The sequence below is a fragment of the Malurus melanocephalus genome, unplaced genomic scaffold (genome assembly GCF_030028575.1).
Source record: "Malurus melanocephalus ecotype Western Australia unplaced genomic scaffold, MMel_1.1 scaffold_326, whole genome shotgun sequence".
NCBI classification, from domain to species: Eukaryota; Metazoa; Chordata; class Aves; order Passeriformes; family Maluridae; genus Malurus; species Malurus melanocephalus.
The window spans coordinates 761,795-776,870 of record NW_026623558.1 but is presented as its reverse complement, the minus strand read 5'-3'; the positions used below and the strand labels follow the sequence as shown (position 1 = coordinate 776,870).

General features: G+C 34.6%; 1 protein-coding gene across 1 annotated transcript in view; it reads left to right on the top strand.

Annotated features, from left to right (window-relative positions):
• Positions 1 to 3,801: 3,801 nt before the first annotated feature.
• The window catches only part of TAFA5 (TAFA chemokine like family member 5), a 177,226-nt gene continuing 165,951 nt past the window's right edge, over positions 3,802 to 15,076 (top strand). Inside the window, exons 1-2 of the mRNA XM_057377815.1 lie at positions 3,802 to 3,895; positions 6,752 to 6,901. Of these exons, the coding sequence (XP_057233798.1) occupies positions 3,802 to 3,895; positions 6,752 to 6,901 (244 nt within the window). The remainder of the gene's footprint in view (positions 3,896 to 6,751; positions 6,902 to 15,076) is intronic.

Genomic DNA, 15,076 nt, shown 5'->3' with positions numbered 1-15,076 from the left:
TTTTTTCTTTCTCCTATTCCATTTTTTTTTTTATCTTTAAATATTTTCAGTAATAGAATGACAGCCACTTCCTGACATGCAAATGAGCAAAGCTTTGTTAAATCCTGAATTCCTGCAGTTATTTCCTTTCTGTAACCAATGGAGGCCTCCAGAAGCAATTAACWAACCCTGCATGAAGAGGAGTGAGCAGGAGGCCCTTGGAGCTGCAGSTCCTCCTTGGAGGAGCTCTGTGCAGCTGAGATTTGCTGTTCACACTGACTTGCACAGAGAAGGAATTTACTTAAAGAAAAAGAACTCAAGCACCTTGTCATTTTTACATACTCAGGATGAATTACTTTCTAAAGTAATAATGGGGGAAATATGGTTGGAATGAGGTTCCTATGTACAAATTACTTTCCTCCACATTTATTCATATATCCTTGGCTTTTTGAGCTTTTCCTGATCTGGAATTCCCCTTTGTACTGATTCTTATTGAGAATTGCATTTGTAAACTGGAATCTTGATGCTTGTTTTTACTGCAGCTTGGGCTTACATTTATTTTTATCTCTCTTGTGTTTTTTAATTGTCAGATATAAGGGAAATTATTCYTAATTATRCCACAAAATAATAAGTATTTACTGKCAATAGTAATATCAGGTGCAATAAGTTAGGGCATTASTCTTATCTGGGAAAAAATGAAATCTCAAAATAGGCCCTGAATGTATCTCAAATCTCCACAGACTTGATTTTCTTTCCTGTGCAACTACTTAGAAGAGTAGGATCTATCTTAATTAAAATTTACTGCTTATTTCAGAGTGGAAGAGCTGAAAACTATTTTCCTATCCTCCTAATGTCTGTGCTGTTTATGTGCTTGAGATGGCTAAGTGGTAGTCTGAAAATTGCAATAAGATTAGTAATTACTAGGGGGACATAATGTACTGTTTCATTAGAGTGGAACTCTGAAAAATATTTAAACTAAGTCTTTAAATGAGAAGGAATTAATCATATTTTTCTTGTTTTTCATAAATTTTACCTAATTGAGTTCTAGAGTGACTTTTCCTTCATAAATGGGCCCTGAAGCCACACCTTTTAAGAAAAATACTTTTCTTTAATAACACCAGAATTTAAAATCACTCTTTTTAAGGTTGAGAAGCAACAAAGGTCATATTGTAATGTTGACTCTCATCAAATATAGCTCTGAACCTGTAATGAAGTAAATGTAAAGAAAATTGAAAAAAAAAAAAATGTTGCTTTTTACTCTACTGGACACTGTGGGTTACACCAATAGATTAAGATTATCCAGGTTAGTTAGTTTTAATTTCAGTGACGTTAATCCTGTCTTCTACTGACAGCATAATCATGCCCTCAAGAAAAACTGGTAAAGACTATTCAAAACAGGTTGTCCAACTCTACTAGCATGAAGAATTGTTTTGCACYGTCTTACTTAAACAGCCACAACATTTCTTTCAATAAAAAGACATAAGGTCTAAAATTATGCATGAAATGTCTTGGAAAAAAATGCATTTAGTGTCATTGATTTTGAAAAGAGGAAAGGGAATTAGTGTATTTCTGTGAACATATACTATTGTAAAGTTGAAATTACCTTCTATCACATAAGTTAACAATTGAAACAATGTTCTTATTTGATAGTTTCACTCAAATTTTGCCTAAGAATTTGAACAATTTTTCCCCGTACTGGCTGATTCAATTCTGCTCTGTTACTTTMTATACATTTTTACATTATATACATTTTTTTCAGAAGCTTTGTGGGAGTTGTTCTTTCTTATTTAATGCTAGTTGGATTTCCACAAATTTTGCTATTATAGCTTAAATGTGAGTGTGGTTCTTTGAGGCAAAGCAATTCCTTGCTGTAATCTCTGTCATTATAAACTAACTGRAAAAGAAAAGGTGAATTGTCTGAAATTCGTGTTCGGTGCAGGAGATCTTCTTTCAGGACATTCTCTTTGAGGAACGCTATATAACAAGAAAAAAAAAACCCGAAATTCCACTTAAACATATGCTTTTTGTACTTTAAATTGAATTGTGTTTAAATATTTGTTACTCAAGTTAATGTCAAACTGCAGATAATGAGTGACACTAAGTACTTCATTTCCCCCTTATTTCAGTGGGAATTGTTGATCCTCAGCTCTGCTCAGGAGTTGGCATGGCTCTGTTGTCAGAAAGACTTCAATATTGTAACAGAAAGCTATTGAATGTATTCCTATGATCTGATTTTGAAACAACTCCTGCATTGTGTTCGCTGACAAAAGCATATCTGAATCTAGCCAAGAATTTTAATACCATCTAACTTAATGCATTTTGAACTGAAAGAGCTTGTGTTGCTAGGCATCAAATTGGTGATGCATGGAAAAATTGTTCACTGAAACTATAATATAAGCCTGCATGTACAAATCAGAAGTAGGTTTTCTGGATRAGCATGAAATCTAAACTCTTGGAAAGATCTGTATATTTAGATCAAGTCTTTCTTTCATTGTACCCACAGATTCCATTAGTTGATAATTTGATTTTATTTCTTTAAATGAATTTTGGGTAAAGTCTTCAGCTTTTCAATAGGTATAAATCAAAAAAAAAAATCTGTAACTTGGTTGCTGTAGTTAMTGTGGATTATATAGATTTTTATTTCCTATTGGAGAACAGGAATATTTTTATCCTCAGAAAATTAAAATATTATCCCAAGTGCCCACCATGTAATGCAAATATATTTACTATTTAAGGGTTTTACCTATTGCAGAAAATAAGACCTTTCAAAGTCTTTGTTCTTTCAGCAATGACGTACAGTTGACAGGGGAGTCTTAGWAATAAACATGAAAAATACCATTTGCTTTTAGTGACAAATTTCCTTTTCAGTGACAAATTCTTTTTTTTTTCAGTAATGCAAGCACTAAAGATCTTCTAAAAATACCCTTATTTTACCTTGAGATATTTCCTGCACATTTGCTAAATATATGTACTTATATTCAGATTCCTTCTATGAAAGCCTCACAAAGAGCAATTTGAAGACTGATCCCAACTGGACTTCATTTAGAAAAAAGCAAAAGAAGTTCTGTATACAGCACTTATTGTAAACAATTCCAGGATACAAGCCAAAAGCCCGATCTTATTTTATTTAAAATGTTAGCATTTGTGCATTTTTTTTTTTTTAATTTTTCATTTACTTTTACTTGGATTTTTAATCAGAATCCTGTGTTTTTCCCTTTTTATGAAATAATTCCATATAAAAGCATCTGTGGTGGGAGAGAGAGGGGAGCAATCAACTGGCATTTTAAGAATACAGCGGAATATTGTAGCAAAACCTGAAACTTTTCTTTGTTTAGTAATCAGAGGATGACAGCATCTCAACAACAACAATAAATTTCCAGTGAGGTCTTAATTACTGGTTTAAAATTATAAAATAAATATTAAAAAAATATTTATTTACATAATAACCAATGCAACAGCAAAGAAATATCTACTAATTAACTTGGAAAACTGGATTRTGGTAATTCTGAAATAATCTTCATGCTTGGCTCATAAAATAGTAAAACGCAACATTTTCTTGGGAATGAAGAACCAACAAAACTTTTTGACAAGTCTAGAGTGACTTTGGTCTTTCATAATGCTTGTCTTTTTTTCTCACCAAGATTATTTTGTTCAGTTTGGAGGGTGGTGAATTTCTTTGTGTGCTGCAAGTGCACACAGAAAATACAATGAAAATATGGAACCTCTGTGACTGTTCATGGACTGTGACTCTTAATCTCTCAACTGGAAAAGCTCCAGTGAAACTCCACCCATTGCTGCCTGGATTCTCTGGGTTTAGGTGTGATGGGGAGCATTTTCAGAGGTTCACGAATGAAAAGACTTTTTCCATTTGTATCTTTGAAAGAGGTCACTGTGTTAACTTCCCAGAAAATGAAAGGTATCCTCATTTTTGCAATTCAGTACTTGCAAGAAGCATGTTCATTTTGTTCCATTCCTTTGTACCTTATGTTTCTAGATTAAATTGTTAAAAGGCTGAAGGAGCTCACATCATCTGAGTGAGGTACTCCAGCAGATCTACCTTCTACTTTCTACTTAATGAAAGGCTTTAMACCAGAATGACACTCTCTCTTGGATAATGTCTTCCATAACCTTAACTCATACTTTTCATGCTTTACAGCCATCTAAAGCCAAGAAGCAGTGGATATACACTACACTGCAGTGCTCAATACACTTACAGTCTTGTACCATGCAACACAATCACAAGAGGATATTTATGTCATATATCTGAGAAGAGCTGCTGTAGCTCTACAATAACTTACCGTTTTCTTCTGCTATAGTAAAAGAAAGGCAGCAGACACAATATCTGCGGATAGCAATTGTTCTTGTTTAGGTATCCTAGTTTTCAAAATTCACAAAAAAATTTCACTATGCCTGGAAAAAAAAAAAATTCTGAAAATAATAATTATGAAAAAAACCTAATAGCCCAGCTAAATCAAAATGAACAAGTGCAGAACTAAAATTGTACTGGCCCAAAAGCAGAAAATATCATTAAGTGTTCTTATTGATACTCACTGCTTACAGTCCCTGGAAAACCCTTTGCCTTCACAAATKATTTTGACATAGATCTTCCACTTTTTTCTCTGAGTATAGTCATTATTTGCCTTCACTGTGCTGTAAATTTGGTTACTTTCCTCTGAAATAGGAGTTTATATAATTATTCACCTGGATTATATGATTTATCATATCTTTTAATGAAAAAAAATGGTACTGTAAAGACTCATGGATGGTGGAGAGTGTGGCAACCATAAATGTGTCATACTTATGCTTCCATTTCTTTGTGGCCTAAGGCATCAGTATTTAAATACACCTCTGATTATCTTATTTTTTCACATGATCTACAAAGGCAGCTATATTCCTTAGGAGCAACAAATCTCCTACAATGCAGAATGAAATATATTAACATTGGGGCAATTTTTTTTCTTATTTCTGTTAAACATGAGTGCAGCTGGATTTCCCTTCTCTTTTTCTATTAAATTATATGCTGCCATCATTCTTGCTAAACCTTTGCATTCTAGTCCATTTTTGAGTAAAGAAAGAGGAAAGCAGCATATAACAGAGTACAAGTCCTCTAATCAATATGTTTATAGTAAGATGTTTTTATTAACAGACTGGGTGGAAAACATAGGATTGACCATAGCTCATAAGTGTAGTTGCCAGGAGCCATTAAACACAGTGGTGATGGTGTTCACTATTGTGAATATCATATATGCATTTATGAATGTCTAATGTATATTATTTATATAASTCATATATTTGCATGAATTTGTTGTACCTTATTCCATACCCGTCCTTGGGATCTTCAGTTTTGCCATGTTGTAATTCACTGTAGTGTAAGAGTCATAGAAACATAAAATTTAGGTGCCTTAGTGGTGAACCAGACAGAAGGCTGGTGACAGTCTACAATATTTTGCTTTTCCACGCAATAAGCATCTTAAGATGCTTAAGAGAATAGACTGGGTAAAGTTGTATTCTGAATGGGGAAAAAAAAAAGCAGCATGAGGAAATAGCAYTATACTTTTTGACTTTTAGGCCGTTCATATACATCTCAGTTTGGTTTTTTTTTTTAGTTTTGATGTAGATATAAATATCAGGGTTTTTTTTGTTTTGTCTCATTGGGGTTTTTTTTTTTTCAATATTTCAACAACATTAAAAAAAATACTGTAAAGATTATTGGAAATACATGTGTTTTTCTTAAAACAATATTACCTTTTTTTTGTTTTTAATAAAAACTAAAACATGGTAAGCATGTGATTTGTAGTTAGAGCATTGCACATGTTTACTACTGAACTATAAATCCCAGAAATTACATCTAATGCAAAGTGATAGTTGGAAATGTTTTTCAATCTTTCTACATGTTAAAATTCAATAATGTGTCTTTCCTGGCTGTAAGAGATAATAATTTGGTATACTACTAGCCTACTGTTGGTTGTAACAAAGGAAGTGCATTGCATTAAAAGTATAACATTTACTTCAGACTAATGATCTTCATAAAAGCACTTTTTAGAACTTTTTGTTTAAGTCTCATAGCATGGTTCAGATTCAGAATTAGGTGGTGTGGATTTCTTTAGTATTTAGGAAAAGCAACCAATATCGGAGAAGTAAGTAAKTACTGAGCTAAGGGTGTGGTGTCATTTAAGCCATTTAATAATTACACAGAAAATTTTGTAGAAGGGAAAAAAAGAAAATAACAGCTACATCAAATATGAGTCAGGGACAGTATTATTTACCTTTCAGTGCAGACGAAGCAAGAGCCAGAGGACTGACAGTTTGGCAAACATGGGCATGCTTTGAAAGACTTTTTCCTTCAAAACCAACCCACAAAGCAGTTAAGACTTCATTGTATTCATAGAAATTTGGGAAAGTTTTTTTTTTTTGCCATATGTTTTATAATTGCTTTTCTAAAACTTTGTAAAGGGCACACCATTTAAAATTCATTGCCGTAAAAGATTGTTCCTTTACTTAGCCAACATAAGTAAAAGCAACCTGTGTAACCTCAGCTCTCTGGCTTTTATGGAACAAAAATCATTTTCTGACAGAACCAGTTTGCAAGGTTTTCATATGTCCACCACAAAGAAAAATTGTGTGTCATCTCATTTTTATTGTATCCATCAGCTGGCTGCCCATTTGTCGTGGAGTGTCTGCTGTGACTTAGGGCCGTGACTCTATTCGGCTGTGACAGATTGCCYGTGGTGCATTCAGTGACTCTGCTACCTGTTGCTGGTTCTTTTTCCAGGTCAACTGGCTGCAGGTACATGTGAGATTGTAACTTTGGACAGAGATAGCAGTCAGCCCCGAAGGACTATAGCCCGACAAACAGCTCGCTGTGCATGTAAAAAAGGACAGATTGCCGGTACAACAAGAGCAAGGCCAGCGTGTGTTGATGGTAAGAAGCAAAAATCTATTCAATCRGTTTCTGCCAATACAAGAGTGGTGTCTCACTAAAAAAAAAACAAAACAAAAAAACTCTATAGAAGAAGTTTTTATGCTGTCCCAACTACTAATGGTAATGCACCTGAAATTCACCCAAAGGGTGATAGGGACTAATAGTACCGATAATTCAATTAATTTTTTTTTTATTGGAAATTTCACTTTTGTTTTAGCTTGATATGCAGTTGAATATTAAGGGCATGGTACTGTTATTTTCTGCATGTGATGATAGAATCAGCAGTGAAATGGCATTCTTTTTTCCCCTACTTTATATTCCTTAAAACATTTTTAAAAAATGCAGCAAACAAGCCTCAAAGGTCTTATGCCACTGGGAGGCTAATGTGATTTCTCCTGTGTGATATTTAATGTTGTTGAAGAAAACACTGATGCTATAATTGGAAAACATGTCCACTATTTCTTCTCTCTTCAAAATGATATTCTGTATGAATCACTGCAGATGCACTGATAGCATGTAGCTGGAAAAACTGCTCACATACAGGGAGGTATGAAAATTTTTCACTTTGAAATAATTGTTTGAGACAAATTAAATTCTTTGTTGCATTAACACTAGGACAGTCTTCGAGAGAGGTCTGTCTCACAAGGCTTTGAGCAAGCATTCATGTTGAAAATGAAATTTGAGACACATTGAAAAAAATATGAAACTGTATGTTTTGATCTAGTCTCCATTGACAAAAAAAAAAAAAAAAAAAAAAAAAAAAAGATGCCTATGTATAGAACTTTAATAAATTCATGGGCTGGCTTTCAATACTGGCTGGTTTGAGTCCTCAGATAAAAATATTGCCGAGAACACCCTATTGTTGCCTCAGAATTTGGTCATACCAGTGATTATCAAAGAAGACAGCTCAAAGGAGATTTCAGAGCCAACCCACAAAGCTAAATATAGAACATCATGCACATTCTATTTCTGCATTTTTCTTTCACTGTTTTTAGTACTCTGTAAGACATTTTCTTAGATGGCTCTTTCACAATATACTATATCCAGTAATTCTCCTTTCCTGTTTTATTGTAAGATCATAAGATTTAATTGCTTAAGAAAGGAATGATTTTACTGTGTCATTTATAGTTGTAACTTTAGGAAAAATGCTTACTACCAATTAAAAAAATTAACACATTTTTCCCATTTTAAAACAACAAAAATCTAAGAAAGAAAAACAGAGTTTTTCACCAAATGATGGAAGCAAAACATAATTTTTCATCAGTTGGTTTTGGCCTGTGGTTAGATTGATTTGCTGTAACTTGGATATAAAGAGGTTGTTGTTAGTAACTCCAGTTTTCCTTTATACCCAATAGAATGCAAAAGGCACCCTCTCAGAGTAATTTATCTCATCCTAAGTGCCTCAGATAAGTCAGATGTATCAAATACACCTGTGAGTGTCTTAAGATGAAACTTTGCTGGAATGTGCATGTCACTAAGAAGACATGACTACACCCCATCCTTCATTTCCTACATTAGATTGTTTTCCAAATGTGGAAGTTTTGATGCCATTTGATATTCATTTTTTTTTTTTCTGATTTCTTGGGGGAAGCTCACAAAGAAAGTCTCTTTCAAATTCTGCTTGTGCTTTCATTGTTAATCATCATTTTATGAAAACAGAGAACTGGATGACAGGATCCATGGTTAGAGATCATGTAATCAGAGAAGGTTCTTTATGTAGTACTTCACACTGGAAAAATAAGTGGGAAGTTCATCAGTTGAAAAATAGAGCTTCCCTTTAACAGTTATGTCTAAATACTGTAATTATTTTTTTTAAAGCTGACAAGGAGTTCACTTGGAAAAGATGAGGGGTAATGGGTACAAGTTACTCCTGGGGACATTGCAATTAGACACAAAATTATAATTTTTGAAAAAAAAAAAAAAATCAGCCAGTGAAATATCCCAGGGAACTGGTGGATTCCCCAGTATTGTACACTTAAGATTGTTGGACAGGATTCTGCGCCATTTTGTCTAAACCGTGATTTTACCTGAAAAGGTTGGACCAGATGATCCTTGAGGTCCCCTTCCRACCTGGTATTCTTTGATTCTGTGACATAGTTATAACAAAGTCAAATAACATGGTTCTTCATTATTTTGTGGAAAGTTTATACTTAGGATGTTGAGCCCTTTGCTAAGAATGGTAACTACCAGATATGTAGGACATGCTACTCTATTTTTCTGAACACTGGGAAAGGTGTTTTGTAATCAGAGCTCAAAAAGGTAAATAATACCTAGAACTGTATATCAAGTTTCCAGACTAAAAAGAAGGCAAAAGTCAAGACTTTGATCTGTAGGTTTTTGTCATGAATGAAGTTTAAAAAAATAGTTTTACATACCATCAACACAATTATATAAGAAAGAATAAACAAGCACTTTATCTTGTCKCAAATGTTCTTGCAAGTAAAGATGGCAGATAAATTGGCTGCTGATTGACAAGTATCCATCTGTGAATTTACCAGGTTCATAGTTTAAAGAATATATACTGAATTCTTCCATAATTTTATACACATTTCAAGAATGAAGTCTTTCAAAAGCAACTACTTAATGCTTTATTCTGAACATGACATAAATGCTACATAAAATTATGTAGGAGAAAAGCTGGTTTTGTCTCCGATATTAAGGCAAACACTGCTGGTTTATGAATGTAACAACCAAATATAATTACTGGGTTTGKTTTTTTTTACAATAAAGAATCCCATTTTTCAAACAAACAAATCCTTCTCTAAGATGTCTCAAATAGAATGTGGAATGTAGTTCTGATTTTTTTTCCTTTATTTATATTCTAGTTCATGCAAAGAATGTAACTGCTATTCGACATTTCATTTGTTATCAAAAAGGAAAAATCCCTCCAAAAATTAGGTCTTTTAATTTTATTCTTTATATAGTCTTGATTTTAATGTGATTATTTCTAACGTGGAAGTAAACCTTAGACTTTGAAAGATTAATGCAAAGTCATTTATGAAGGAAGCAGGCATAGTAAGTGTGCCCTGCTAACCTACTAATGAGAAAATATTACCTAAAAATTGTATTACAGCTTCTGGCAAGAGAGTGGTTTAAGAAGTCAGTATCAAAGCTGGTAATTTTCACAACCTTAAAATGAATCATGTTGTACCTGTCTGCCATTTGTACAATATTCAATGGAGAGTAGTACCTTATAATATATTCAGTTGTGTAATATATTTCCCAGAGCTTCAAAATGTGTCAGGAGTAAGTAATTTAAGGGCTCCTAAACCTCACAAACATTGGCTGAGATTGTGCTTGTCAACATAGCTCTCATACTCCTCTTACCCAGGAGTATGTCCTGGATTGATACCAAAATCCAGTCCGTTTCCACTGCTGCATCATGAAGGTGTTTTCCTAAGAAAGGAAAGACACTGAATGTCAGATGGATAAAACTGGAGTTCTGAGAAATGGAAACACAGTGTTTAGGACTTGGTCTGAACAGAACATGAAGAACAGAGATTTTCTTGAAACATTTCCATGTGAGGGAGAGGGTTGATTTACTCTGTATTTTTTCCAGCAGTCTTTAACTATGGCAGATTGCTAATGTATTCTGAAAAAAATGGCGCTGATATTCACCCTGATTTAAAGCTTGATTTAGTGTTGATTGCTTCATTTCTACACCCACAGAGTCATAATGTATATTTGGTATCTTTGTTATGATGTAATTTTTATTCATGAATGTAGGATTTGTGATATTATGGCAGTGGTTTGCCTGCATTCTTCATTATATTATTTTTATTTGCAACTGGTGTTCCCTAGTCCCATTTCTGAGATCAAATTCCATAGCAATGACCTCTGTTGCATTAGTTTGATAAGATATTATATTTCAACAGAGCATCTGGTTTATCACTAGAGCAATTTCCCTGTGTGTCAGTTAAGCTTCGTCGGTTTTTAAGCTGGAACCAGTGAGAGATCGGAAGATAGCAATTATTCTTTGGTTTTGCACAGTATCTTGCTAATTTAAATTTGTTTTAAAGCAAGTGATGAAAATTCTTTGATAAAAGTTTGTGTACAGATAAACCCAGAGTTTGTGTTCTTTGACAAGAATAGWATATATCTGAAAATAAGATTTGTTATCCCAAAGCCTTTCTTAGAATGAAGGTATGGTATCCTGAGAAGTGTGCAAAGAACTTTAAATGTTCAATAATTCAAATACCTCTGTCAGATATATATTTATACGTAAAGAATAAACTGCAATTTTCTTCAGAAAACAGCAGCAGTTTATGAGAGGAAAATAGTATGAGAGAATTAGTTTATTTGCTTGAGAAAATTAGACTGGCAACCATTAGTTTGCTTCTGTGATTAGAAGGTTCTTATGCTCTGGGTTTGAGTACTGGTTACTTTTATGTCCACTGAGTGCTGTGAGAAATCCCCGGAGATCAATCCCAATCAATCCCAAAATCTTAAATTTGGACTAGTTGTAGCTCAGTTAATTGAATTCAAAGTGTTCAGACAATTTATGTAAAAAATCAAAATGTGGTTTGATTGTTTGGGTAATTTTTTTTTTATACTTTTTGAAGTTTTAGTAATATTTAATTGCTTTTGCAAGCATTGTAGCAATACTGTTTTGTATAGGATGTTAGTGGATATAAGTTGTTCATACGTTATGATTAACATGCTTTTCAGTTGGCATTGATTGATTTTGTTTAACACAGGAACTCAGGATCTACAAGGAAGCCACATTACTTTCAATCAATATTTCCTTGCTCTTCTCATTATCTCAAGGAGTCTATAGGGAGGTGTAAAGGTCAGAACTGATCATTAATAGAATCCTAGGTCATGCACTTGAAACAACACTGCTTAATAACTAGAGAGCTTCATCATTCTAAAGAATCCTATACATATTGCAGAAAGAAAAAAAAAAAGAAAAAAAGATAACTGTAATGATTTTCAGAAATGAMAATTTCTCCCTTTACATTTAGAATATTTAATATGTTTTACTGTGATATTTATGTTATTTTATCATAATTTTATTGCAGATTTTTAAGATTTCCAATTACACATTTTACTTCGTTGCGTTTAAGGAATGTCATTTTAAAACAAGTCAAATCAAAAGGAAAACAAGTATGGATCATAAACTTACTTTTCAACTTGACTTAAAGAAAGAATAATTCTTTTCTTCCTTTCCTTATCCTAACTCTCTCATAGAAAGTCACAAATGCGTCTGTGCTCATAGATGCACCAGAGCATGCACAAGGCTTTCTTTTCTTTCAACTACATCTAAACAATTCCATCAGAATGGCAGATTTTCCTAGTTACTGATATGGAAGTAAAATTTTTCTGTTACTCATGAGCTTCCTTTTCCTATGTGTGTTACAGACACACTCTGACAACTTCCACATGTGGGTCACTTTTCATTTAGAAATGCACAGAACGTTGAGTTTCATTCCAGTTGCTTTGCTTTCTACTCCAGACTAAGGACAACATGTGACATTCCAAAAGATGTTGAGTGAAATTTCTTATCTAAATAATATCACAAACTTAGTAAAATCATGTGAGCATGTTCACATTGAGTACATTTGTTCTTTCTGATCTTTAATATCAAGTGTCAGTTAGAGATTGAAGTGTTGCTGGAGAAGAAACGCCACTGTTCAACCCAAAGAGAGAAACTGAGTGGTATAAAATGGAACATATCAGGAGCTGCAATGGCAACATGGCTCTGTCTATAAGAAAAACAGGGAGATAAGATAGGTTTCCTCTCTTGGCTGAGGATCCACAATAGGATTAGCAAAAAAKGAATAACCAAACACATGGCATAAAGAGCAAGCAACCAAGGAAAATCAAAACCCTGCTTGGGAAGGTAAGACATAGATTGATAACTACTTTATAGGAATACACTAAGAAGGGTAGGTAAGGGCATGGTGTTGTGAAGTATTTGGTACCTAAACTCAAACAACTGAGGCCCCACCTTGAGTGCTGTGGCAGTTTTGGTGCCTCAATATAAGATTAAGTCTAAGGACATCAGACTGTTATGGCTTGTCCAGAGGACAGTGACCAAGGTGATGAAATGTGTTGAGGGAAAGACTTACGGGAGRCAACTGAGGTCACTTTGTTCAGCTTGGAGAGGTCTGAGGGGTGACCTCATCTCAGTCTACAACTTCAACAAGAGGGGCAGCAGAGGGGAAGATCTCCCAATCTCCCCACTCTTTGGTGACTGGTATTGGGACCCAACAAAACTGAATGAAATTGTGTCAAGGGAGGGTCAGATTGCACATTTGGGAAAGGTTCTTCACTGTGAGCGTGGTCAGGCAATGAAACAAGTTTCCTTGGGAAATGATCACAACATCAAGCTGATCAGAGCTCAAGGAACATCTGGATGACTCTCTTGGTCATATGSTTTTCTCTTAGTCCTGAGCAGAACAGGGAGTTGGACCTGATGATCCTTATGGGTCCCTTCCACCTTGAGATACTCAATGATTCTGTGATTCTATGACTAGATCTGGCATAAAGATGTTGACCAGGATTTTGCATAATAATAGTCTTTTCCACAGAACAGTTCATTGTTCAGCAGTCAAGTAGCAGGGAGTGAGTACTTATCACAGCTTAAAAGTCGGGCACAGTATAGGTTTAAGGGTTCTCAGTCTGAGTACCTTTTTTTTTTTCTTCTTYTTCTTCTTTTTTTTTTTTTCCTTTTTTTTTGAGGTCTTAATTATTTTTCTTCCTGATGGCTGGTCGATCAATAGAGCTCCTTCTGTGATCCAAGAATGTTTTTTTGAGTAACAATCAGAGATGTAGCAGAATTAAGTAATTATGGCACAAAGAGGCAGATTCTTTTCTACAAGGTTCTGAAGGATTATACACCGCAGATTAAGAGGAAGCACTTTAGATATATAAGGGAAATAATGCCAGGATAAGAGTGAATAAAATGTAATTGAAAATAAAATACTTCTCTAAGCCTTGTAGCTATAACAAAGAACTGGAAATACTTTTCGATTATTAGCATTCTACTTCGAGGTTAAACATGGCATCAATATACTATTTCAAGTCAGGAGATGGCTGTCTTTCTAAATGATAGGGCAGGGAAATATTTAGGAAAGCAGAATTATTTATGTGATTTGGAAGGTGGCCAGGAACCAGGGGTTAGCATTGATACTTTGCAAAGAGTGCTGAGAGATTTTAATTGGCTGTAATGCTTAGTGCCTTGCTTTCACATTTCATCTGAAAGACAACACCTTCAGCCTCCTGGTGTTTGATTGGATGCATTATTTCATCAATGCTAACAGCTTTGTTTCCTTTACTTCCTCAGCATTCCCATGCAGTCACCCATGTAGTCTAATCCTCTTTCATCTACGTGCTCTGATGGCAGTTTCAGCACAGAAAAATGGTTAGAGGTTATGTGACATTAGATTGTGGAACAATTTTCCAGGGAAGTGACTAGAAGCCTAATTACTACAGACATTTTAAATTGAACTGGACAAAATAACTAGGGAACATATTATGCATTAGCATAAGCATGCACTGAATCACTGGGTAGAGTTTTCTAGGCTTGATACCTTGCGGCAGGGCACTATCAACAACCACAGCAGTCTGATTGCAGTCTGATTCATTACCTAACTTCAGGCAATAGGTCAACATGACATTCCTGAATTCAGGAGTTTGGTCATTGTAAACTCCCTCTGTATCTTGCTCTGCGGACGGGGATGAGGTAGGCATCCCTCAGAGATCACTTAGTGTCAGTATCGGAATCACTTCTGAAAGCTTGTCTCTTTTTCTTTTGTGGCATTACAGAGAACATGGGATGACTAGCAGATAGGTTTTCTGCTTGAATGTAATGTGTGTAAACATTTCAGGCCATCAGCTGCTCAGATTGCCTTCTGGAAAAGCCACTGTCTTCACTGATTAGAAGTAGTTTAAAGAAAAAATGTAACATGTTTATATTACCCCTTCTGGTTGTCATCTTACCTTCCAGTTATCCCCAGAAGAGTAGGAAGAGGGAAACTTTCAAAACTATTCATGTGTGAAGGTGGGCTTCTGTCAGGGAAACATGTTTGTCTTCAGTGAGTGTAAGAGAATATAGAGAGATGAACCTTTGTAAATACCCCTGCCTTCAATGGGTGAGATATAACTATGGCTAAATGCCATTTCAGGCACTATGTGAAAGCAGCACGGTCAAGGAATATCCCAAAAAGCACA